The sequence below is a fragment of the Podarcis melisellensis genome (assembly GCF_964234715.1).
Source record: "Podarcis melisellensis genome assembly, chromosome: 1".
Classification (NCBI taxonomy): domain Eukaryota; kingdom Metazoa; phylum Chordata; class Lepidosauria; order Squamata; family Lacertidae; genus Podarcis; species Podarcis melisellensis.
The window spans coordinates 31,295,015-31,305,882 of NC_138528.1; the positions used below are offsets into that span (position 1 = coordinate 31,295,015).

Sequence of the window (10,868 nt, forward strand, 5' to 3'; positions counted from 1 at the left end):
TTGGTGCTGTGTTCTTCCAGGAAAGCCAGGGGTTTCTTGGAAATTTATCACAGTTTTCTCAATGACAAGACCAATAACAGCAGGCATGTTTCCCTGAAATGATAGTTCGCCTACAACCACCAAACATCCCCTGCAATGTGTTGGATGTTCTTTCTGGGGCAAGTGGCACAACAGTGAACAGGCCCACTGCTCCGATATGAACAATCATGTGACCTTGGACAGTTCCCACAATCCCTTGCGCAGGAGATCCACAGAAGATGGGCAGGGATTCCTTGCCAGATGTAGAAAAGGGTTCCCTGGCTCTAGAAAGTATGAACGTCACGGGTCTTAACTGTTGCCATTCCAGCAGTTATATTTGTATCTTTGCTACAGGCTTCTTCTTTTTCCTCATGTTCAGCCAACAACTGATTTACACTCAGGTTATGTTCCTGAACCCTGCACCCGTTCCACCTCTACCCCATTATGCCCCCTTTCCCTGCCACTTCCAGGTCGTTGTGATGCGCGCACGCGCGGTTGCGCTTAAATCAGATGTGCGTACTCTTTTTTCTCATGTCCTTTTGCCCATTCTGCCTTCTCCATATGCTGTAGTGAACTGTTGATGATTTTAGGGTTATTCTGCAGGCATATTAGAGTTATTTTTCAGGAGGGCATAGAACTTTGTGTGACATGCAACTTTGTGTGGCGCGCTGTTTCGAATGGCACTCGTATAGAATGACAAATTTTGACAAGAAGGAGCAATATTTGAAAGCCTCTTAAAAACAATTCTAATGATTGTTCTCTATTGTTTTTAAAGGCTTTTTACATTGCCCTACACCTCCCTGTTAAATAAATAAAAAGTGACACATATGGGCTACCCCAATATGTGGTTTTGCAAAGTGTAATCCTCCCACAGAGGCCATCTCTTTCTGTTCTTTCAGTTACCGTATTTTTCGTTGTATTAGATGCACCGGACGATAAGGCGCACCTAGTTTTTAGGGGGGAAATGCAAGAAAAAAAAGAATTCTTTAAAGGGAGCGCTGAGCAGAGCCTGTATGCATCCCAGGCTCTGCTCGGCGCTCCCTTTCACGAGCCGCGTGGAGTGTGTGCGGCACTTGCAGGCTTTCCCCCGGCTCTTGGGGACTTTTCTGGGAGGTGGGGGAAGGGACAGAACCGCACGCTCTGTCCCTTCCCTCAACTCCCGCAAAAGCCAAGGATAGCCGCACAAAGCCTCCGTAGGACAGCAGGATGAAGGCTCCCCCCTGCCCTGTGGAGGCTTCGCGCGGCTAAGCTGGAAGCTAGAACAGCTAGAGGGAGTGCTAAACAGCGCTCCCTCTCGCTGTTCTGGCTTTTGGATAGCTCTGGCCAGGAGAGGCTGTGCACAGCTATGCCATGAGCCAAGACAGCCAGCGGGATTGATACCGCTCGCTGTCCTGGCTTCTGACTTAGCCATGCACAGCTTCTCCCGGGCAAGGGGAGCCTTCATCCCCTGCCCGGGAGAGGCTGTGCACGGCTAAGGCTCCCCCAAGAGCTGTGCTCCCTTTAAAGAACCACGCAGAGTGTGTGTGTTGCTCTTCGGGGCTTTTCCCCAGGAGGGAGAAGGGCTGCCCTTCTCCCTCCTCGGGGAAAAGCCCCGAAGAGCCACACACACACTCCGCGCGGCTCTTTAAAGGGAGCGCTGAGCAGAGCTTCCAGCCTGCATTCACTCCATAAGATGCACACACATTTCCCCTTAATTTTTGGAGGGGGAAAGTGTGTCTTATAGAGCGAAAAATATGGTATTTCTGCTGCAGTCTTCTCTGCACACTTATCCAGGACGAATAATTCCCGCTGAGTTCAATTGTGCTTTATTCTGAATAGTCACGTATAGGATTTTGCTGTACACTAATGTATTGCATTTATTTTTAATCACATTATTTTTATTGAATTTTTGTGTTTTTGATCTGGAAGCTGCCTTAGATGCCTTGACTCTTCACTTTCTAGTCCAATCCCTCTGTGCTTAATTTAATGCTATTTTTTAAAACAAAACAAGATAATGGTTTTCAACATTCTCAGCCTTATAAGGATGTAAACTTAGTAGTTTTGAGCATAAGACAAGGTGCCTTGCAGTCACATCCCAGCTCCAGCAGGTAAAAAGGTAAAGGTACCCCTGCCCGTACGGGCCAGTCTTGCCAGACTCTGGGGTTGTGCGCCCATCTCACTCAAGAGGCCAGGGGCCAGCGCTGTCCGAAGACACTTCCGGGTCACGTGGCCAGCGTGACATCGCTGCTCTGGCGAGCCAGAGCCGCACACGGAAACGCCGTTTACCTTCCCGCTGGTAAGCGGTCCCTATTTATCTACTTGCACCCGAGGGTGCTTTCGAACTGCTAGGTTGGCAGGCGCTGGGACCGAGAAGCGGGAGCGCACCCCGCCGCGGGGATTCGAACCGCCGACCTTTCGATCGGCAAGCCCTAGGCGCTGAGGCTTTAACCCACAGCGCCACCCGCGTCCCTCCCAGCTCCAGCATCTGCTGCCAATTCCCAGATGGCCTTAGGCAGCTTCTTTTTTTTCCACAGCTTCAATTTGTTCTGCAAGTGCCAAACCAGCTAAACCAGTTTCTCTCTGCTACTGTACCAGTCACATATGCTCTGCAAAGTTACAACCCCTTCTTGCAGCAGGACAAATCAAGGACAAATGAATAAACACTGGGTAACATTTTACATCTAGCAGTTGCATTTGGGCACCTGTTGTGAACCACAGAAGAGCACCCCACTCCCCACCAGGGAAGGAGGGAGTGAAGATCTACATCAGGAACAAAGGGGTGAGAATAAAGATTTACATCAGGATCTGCTGCCCCTATGGATCCTGCCACCTGAGGCAGTCGCCTGACTTTGCCTCATAGGCGGGCCAGTCCTTAGCAGATGTAAAAAGGGCGTTCATACCTTTAATCTCGATGCAAGAAACTGAGGTTTGGAAAGCAGGTTCTTCACAGGACTTGAGGAACAGGAGATATTACTTCCGTTAAACATTTCTTTGCGGGACACCAGATTTTGGCATCACACAGGGTGCCACTGTCCTTGGGGTTCGATTTTATCCTGCATGCTGTTTAACATCTACATGAAACCACTGAATGGGGTCATACAGAGTTTGGGAGTTCATTGTCAGCAATTTGCTGATGACACACAGCTCCGCTTTTCCTTTACATCTGCAGGTGTAGCAGCGGATATGCTGGAGCGTTGTCATGCCTTGGTAATGGTCTGGATGAGAGCCAATAAACTGAAGCTCAACCCAGATGAGACTGAGGCGCTGTTAGTGGGTGGTTCCCTAGACTGGATAAACAGGAGGTTATCTGCATTTGATGGGGTTACATTCCATCTGAAGGAGTGGGTATATAGCTGGGGGGCAATTTGTGGGTCCTGTGGTGTTTCCTGAGGCTCAGGTGGCCTCAGTGGCATGGTATGCCTTCCATCAGCTTCAGCTGGCAGCCCAGCATGTTATACTTGGAGCTCCCTCTGAAAATATATCAGAAAAACTTCAACTGCTGCAGAATTCAGCAGCTGGGTTGCTCACCTGCGCAAGGCGATTTAAGTATATAACTCCCATCTTGGCCTGACTGCACTGGCTGCCAATTAGTTACCAGGCTTTGACCTATAAAGCCTCAAACAGCTCAGGACCACAATATCTCAATACCTCAAGGACTGCCTCTCTCCATATGAACCAACCCGCACCCTGCAATTATCATCAGAGGCCCTTCTTCATGTGCCTCGTTCACAAGAGGTCCAGAGGGCAGCAACAAGAGAACAGGCCTTTTCTGTAGTGGCCCCTCCGGGATGCTCAACTGGCAAAAACATTCCTGGCTAATTAAGCAATTTATTACCTTTTAAACTGGGAGGGGGTGTGTGTGTTTGTTATTATGTAAACCTCCCTGTGATCTTTGGATTGAGAGCAATGTCTAAAGAATAATAATAATAACAAATTCTGTTCTGCTAAAGGTTACCTCAAGTGGCTACAACAAAGCAGGCAATTCCAACTTTCCCACATAAACAAAACCCTTTTTTCATGTCATCCATCGCAGCGTTTGGTTGGAAACCCTTTGCGAACTCATGCAAGAGAAAGTGTTGCCCTCTGGTGGACACATGAAAGGAAGCTTTTTTGGTTTGGGGTTTACATTCCAAGAGGAGAAGCTGGCCTGGTGCTGCCATGAGCCTCTCTGAGGCAGCCTCCTCTCACACTGCCTCTGACAGTGGAGGTAAAACAGAGCCTCATGCTGCAGTATATGTTTAAAAATGATATTGTGGCTAGCAGCTTTGATATTTTTATCACTTATTAAATGTGTATACCGCCTTAGAACCACAGGTCTGAGGGTGTTTACAACATAAAACCACAATATAAAACCACAAAATACATAATAAAAACAAAAACAGCCCAATAAATCCCCCTCCCCAACACATTTTCAAAGGGCGTTGGATGTCAATCAGCCAGAGGCCTGGTTAAAGAGGAACATTTTTGCCTGGCACTTAAGGTGTATCATGAAGGCGCAAGGCGAACCTGATCCTTTTTTACATATAAATCTTATAAAAAGAAGGTGCATATTCTTCTAAATAAATGCAAGGCAGGAGGCGTTAAAAAGAACACTTGATGCCAGGTCAGACATGCAGTTCAGATCAATAGTGAAGAGCAGAAGGTTAATTGGTGCTGTCTTCATTCTTTCTTGTACTTTATTTGGCTCTCACTTACCTGAATTTGCACCTCTAACCAATCTTTGATTTATAATTATAATGTTAATCTGTTTGTATGTATGTTTGACTGTTATATGCACATAAGTTAAAATAAGGAGACGAAAGATGGAGGGGTTAGAATGGAGTAGTTCAGGAATCAGAAAGTCTGTTGCTCAGATTTTGTTTCTTCAATGAATCACTCAAAAAGATGCCTTTATTAAGCTACCCTCTTTCCAGCCCTTGGTCCTTTTCCTTTGCAATAGGAAAATAATCATTCAGACCCAGCTTAGAGAGAAGTTACAAGGATTACTGAGATAATGTATTTGACCACTTCCGAATGTTCAAGGTACTAAGTGTTGGAGTGAGAATACTCCGGTGGGATGTCAAGTGAAGAAGCAATCTGTCCCCTTAGCCTTTGTCTGGGGGTTGCATTTATAATATTTTATGTATTTATTGAATGTATAGCCCCCACTTCCTCCCCTAGGGGGTCATGGGCAACATAATGGGCAATCTACCTGTTGAGTGCAGTCTGAGACCAGAAAAAGCTATCAGTTCTGCAGTTTAAGTGTGAACATAGGTTGCTGCGACTTTTAGTTGCAGTTGTCTGAACATAAAGAATCATTGGGTACAGTTGATCTTTGGAGATCAGATGCAGGATTAGTAGTTATGCTGCCTGGTTTAGGGATCTAGTTGTTCTTAATATACGCTGCTTCATATATTTGTAAATAACATGTAAGATCTCGTATATTTTCAGCGCTTACCAACTCTCTCATTCCAAGGAAAGTGAGTCATGTAATGCTGCTTCTTGATTTATCGTGGTCCTAGTTCAGGGCATAACAATATTTTTTGGAGGAGGTATACCTAAGTTAGGCAGGATTCATGGCTCTCCATAGTCTGAGTACTTGTCCCAATACAACACCAGGCAAAGGATACTTCAAATAATTGTGTTCAGTTGTTTGGTCTTTGTTAATTCTCTGTATCTCCACTGTCGCAGCCCAACATATTACACAAGGAATAGAACTAACAATGGTCCATAGCCTATTATGCTTAGTTTACTACAGAGCTATATGAATATTGTTTATGTCTTCCACATTGTTGATACTAATGAAAGGAGGTCACTCAGTAGCACAAAATATGTACATGAAGTAAATGTGAAGGGTAACTATGAGTTTGACCAAACTGCGGGAGGCAGTGGAAGACAGGAGTGCCTGGTGTGCTCTGGTCCATGGGGTCACGAAGAGTCAGACACGACTAAACAACTAAACAGCAACAACAACAACTATGGGGTTCTGGCACAAAGTACCTTTGTGTTTTTATATTTATTATATTTCTCTGCTTGTTTTTCCAGTTTTTCCTGCTATGCTTGTAGGCAGCCCCACATCAGAATATCTAGTCTCTAGTGTATGTATGCCAATAGAGTTTGGACATCCATTTTACATGCAAACCCTTTAAGGTAAAAGGTAAAGATAAAGAACCCCGGATGGTTAAGTCCAGTCAAAGGCGACTATGGGGTGCGGCGCTCATCTTGCTTTCAGGCCAAGGGAGCCAGCATTTTTCCACAGGCAGCTTTCTGGGTCATGTGGCCAGCATGACTAAACCACTTCTGATGCAACAGGACACTGTGATGAGTGCCACAGCACATGGAAATGCCATTTACCATCCTGCCACAGTGGTACCTATTTATCTACTTGCACTGGCATGCTTTCAAACTGCTAGGTTGGCAGAAGCTGGGACAGAGCAATGGGAGCTCACCCCATCGCGGGGATTTGAACTGCCAACCTTCCAATCGGCAAGCCCAAGAGACTCAGTGGTGTAGACCACAGTGCCACCCGCAACCCGCAGACCCCTCAGGACATGTGCACAACCACATTAGTTTTGCTCATCTTTAGTTCGGTTTTATTCTGATTTATATCTTTACAGAAAATGGCACAAAAAAATCACAGGTTTCAAATGACTAGTTGTTACAACTTTGTATATTAAACACCTCAAATACCAACTTTTCTCACCATATATACATTATTTACATACTGAGTGCTATAATCTAAGACGCCAAAGAACTGGGACATAGGCAGAATGGGGTTATGTGGGGAGGAAAGGTCAATCATAACCAAAACAACAACTTCAGGTAAAAACAGCTCTCGCTGGAAACAAGGGAACGTGACACTTGCTGTCCAGGGGCCTTCACAGAAAAAAGGATAGGAGAGCAATGTTGTCATGGAACTGAGGCAATTTCTTATGGCATTGTGTACATGATTTCATCTCAGTGTCTGAGTCAATTGCCTATGAAGGTAACGGGATATGTGAATGTTCTTTTTTGGGGACACCAAGATGTCCATTGGTGCTTTATTTCATGCTACTTGCATCGGACAAATTGTTCAGCTAATATTTTCGCTGCACATGAGTAGCATTGGGGAAGTGCACCCAAGCAGTCTGCCCCAGATAGGCTATTTCACACATCATTTGATGGCTGCAGCATCAAGCAATGACGTGCATGTGTGAATGAGCAATCACCAATGAAGTCAGTTCTCACTTTCATCTGAGAGCCAAGCGCTGACCTAAGCACATCTCTCGGACTCTTAGTATTGTAAAACGCAGGTGAAAAACTTACCAGTAATGTCCCTCCCCTATAAATTTGGCTACTGGTAGGATGGCTGTGACTCTCCACTTATTATTGACTTCTATTGGAGAAACATGAACCAACTGTTTAGACTCCAGCCCTGACTTAAACTGAGGCAAGGTTCCCAAGGGCAAAGCCCTGGCTGATATTAAATGCTACATGTAACTCCTAGAATATGTTATGTGACACGAGTGTATTCAGAGTGCATTTTTCTCACCATCACCTAACCCTATCAGATCTCACAACCCATGAGGCAAGGCTTCCACATCAGACAATATAAAATACCCGAGCAACCATAGTATACCTCTCTTTTCAGCAATTAATTGCTCCTTTTCCATTTCAGAACAAATAAGGCCTCCTTTAGGAAAGACTTTTATGGAAGAGTCAAACGACTGTAAGAATCAACTCAATGCCATAGGTAATAATTTTAACAGAATTTTCCTTGAACAATCTGGGCTAAAACAGAAAACGGTATAGCCACCTGAGGAGAGCAGGTCAGGATCATTGGAATGTAGCAGTCTGGGTGCCATAAACAAGTCACAACAGGGGTGTATATTCTCCACGGAAAATTCACATTGCACTGGAAGGGTGCCTGGGCCTCTTTAATCAACTACAATGTTGATACCGCAGTGAGAAAGAGACTTGATCTGAGGTAGGGATGCCACCTGGCCAGTTTTAAATTTGGCCTGACTTTTGGAGAAAGGAGTGGCTGGCTTCCTTTAATTTATTTTTTTAAAAACCTTGGCCTCAATGCTAAGCAATGGGCAGTTCAAAACATGTATACATTAACATATAAAAAGAAAAGGTAATTCTTCTTCTGAAAAAGCTAACAACCTGACTGAGACAAGGAGAAAGAGACTGCCTGTCATATATATATACGGTGAAATGACAGAAATACTTCTTTTTAGGATGAGGATGAGAATGGGACAACAGAGGTTGAATAAGGGGGAAAGACCCAACGTCGGTCTAATGGCTGGTGTTGAGGGAAAAAATCCTAGCTTGATTTACCTCTCCGACTAAGACGGTACATGATTCCCACCTCCCTTTTCCTTGAAATGCGGGGGGGGGGGGACGTAGAGCGAGAGTGCTCCTGAGGACGGGGATTGCAGGGGCAATATGCTCCCGAGGGAAACCAGTCTCTATAGACACACCTGACGGAACGTGGCCTTAGCCGTGGCTTCCTGGAATGTACAGAGACCAGGTGGGGCCTACCTCCATGTGTGTAGGGGCTGCAGGAGGGGCCCTGTTAGTCTGAGAGGAGGTTGTAGCTCCTAGAGGAGTCAATCTTAGAGAGGATGGCTGATTCCTATCATCCCCTTCCTTCTAAATCAGCTTATCTTCCTCTTGTGATAAATCTGACTTTTCCATTTGCCGTTCATCCTCCGCCGTGGCTGCCTCTTCCTCTTTCTCTGGCTTCCTGATTGACGTAGGAGGATCTCCAGGGATGGTCCCCAGGACTTTGGTGCTGTGCTCCTGAGCTTTGGCCCTGAGGGCAGCAATGCTGTTCTCTCTCAGTTCCTCCTGGGAAATGGTGGTTTTGGAGTCAGGGCCCCTTTCTTCCTTGTCACTCTTGTCAAGCTTGGGCAGAGCCTGGCGTTCCACCTCTGGCTTCCTTCCTGCCTCAGCCGCTGCTTCCAGAGATTTTTTGTGCATCCCTAAAAAGAATTGTTGGTATTCGGGTTTAGAAAAGCGCCTGGGCATGGGAAAGCCATCTTGAACTGAAAACAGTAAAGATAAAGAGAGGCCAGAATTAAGGAAAAGCAGAAAGCCTTGCTTCAAACAGCAGTCACACAGAGAGCTCAATGCTCTGGGCCCTGCATGAGGGGGACCTCAGGCCGGTTCTCTGGCAGAGACAGGCCAAAACTAGGTCAGAAACTGGGGCCAGTGCTGCAATGAGGCATGACTACACCATAATGCCAAGTCTGTGCATTGTTGATGGGATGGGGCATCCTGTTTGGGACAAGTTGTCCACAAGCAGGGACAGCAGTAGAGTTGGGAAAGGAAGTTGCACTTATTGAGAAATGCACAAAATGCTGTTACTGCAGAAGACACATTCTAGGATATCAAAGTGGCAGGAGCTGTCCACTCCAGCCTAGCGGGTGGGCGAGGAAGAACCCAGAGATACAGGGCCACCTAACTCTATTGGACTGGGTAATTCTCCGCTAACAGAGATAAAATGGTGGCAATGTGCTTCTCACAATAACTCTGTATGTGAAGAAGGCCCTGGTGGCGGGACTCTGGTTCTGCTATCACCTACAGGGCTGAGAAGAACGCTACTGATTTCTTCTCACACATCCTTTGCAGCCCTTTTTCCTCTCTCTCTCTCTCTCTTTCGACTCTGGGTTTCACATAGTAGCCAGAAGTATGAAGCAGCATATTTGTAAGAAACCATAAGTTAACTTTATTTGTAGCATTAGTTTGAAAAAGCAGAAGAGAAGAGCCAAGCAAGGAACAGGAGTGCAAGAGGAAATTTGCTAAACCCACTTTGAGGGCTACTAGTTTAGATAGTTTCTAAAACATATCAGACAAATATCAAGGACATCTTCAAATGCATTTTATCTCTGAATATCATAAACTAGGCAGCGAGAAGGGCTATTGACTTCAAGGCCTGTTTGCAAACTTCCCAGAAGCAACTACTATAGAACAGAATGTTAGACTAGAAGTGTCTTTGGTCTGTTCCAGCAGAGCTCTTAATATCTGCATATATACAACCCTTTGCTCTATTTATTATTGTATGATCTGCTATGGGCAACTGCCCACTATGCTTCCTCTTTATGCATCTGATAGAACAGACTCTTGCATATGAAGACTCATGCCACAATAAAGTTGTGGGGTTTTGTTTAAGGAACCACAACCATTATCAAAAGTCTACATCCTCAGCCAGCAGCCAGCATGAACATCTGGGAGGGGCATGAAAACTCCTGATACAACAGCACAGCATGGGCAAGGAGAACTCACCACAAAATAGCTGTTGGAGTGCGGTATAAGCACCAGGCCTAAGAATAAGGGGTTTGAAGTCCATAAAGTATAATGGCGTAATTTCCCCTTGGAAATAATGCACTATTGGTAATCATACCTTAGACCCTGGGGATCAAATCCCTAGATGACCAAATTTTAGCCAAGAGGTTGGGGAATTTGTGGTTTCCAAATGTTGTTGGACTCTTAACTCTCATCAGCTCCAGCCAGCATGGCCCATGGTCAGGAATTATAAGAGCTGCAGTCCAGCAACATCTGGTGGGAAACAAGTTCTCCATCTCTGTATTAGACAACTTGATACTTGTAGCAGTAATCTCTGTGTTTACCTATACACTTCCCTGGTTCAACTGCTTTATTGCCTTCATCACTGACAGGACCCTACCAGAAACGCTAGACAAAATAGGTCCATTCCCAAGGTTAATCTCTTACCCAACAGCCAAGGAGCGCAGGATTCCATTATGCCATCCTTGGCCGATTTGAGGATGGATTCTGGCAGTGGGATGGAGTGACGTACCATTGCACCATACAGCCCATATTCTGCCATTACGCTGCTTCTGCCCCAGCATTTCTCCCTCTTCCGCCATTTGGCCCTTCGGTTCTGA

General features: G+C 45.6%; 1 protein-coding gene across 1 annotated transcript in view; it reads right to left on the bottom strand.

Moving 5' to 3' along the window:
* Nucleotides 1-6,556: 6,556 nt before the first annotated feature.
* Nucleotides 6,557-10,868, bottom strand: part of VSX2 (visual system homeobox 2) — a gene marked incomplete at its 5' end in the record, with an annotated part of 28,601 nt that continues 24,289 nt past the window's right edge. The window contains 2 exons of the mRNA XM_081913993.1: nucleotides 6,557-9,008; nucleotides 10,696-10,864. Coding sequence (XP_081770119.1) covers nucleotides 8,614-9,008; nucleotides 10,696-10,864 — 564 coding nt within the window. The 3' untranslated portion in view covers nucleotides 6,557-8,613. The remainder of the gene's footprint in view (nucleotides 9,009-10,695; nucleotides 10,865-10,868) is intronic.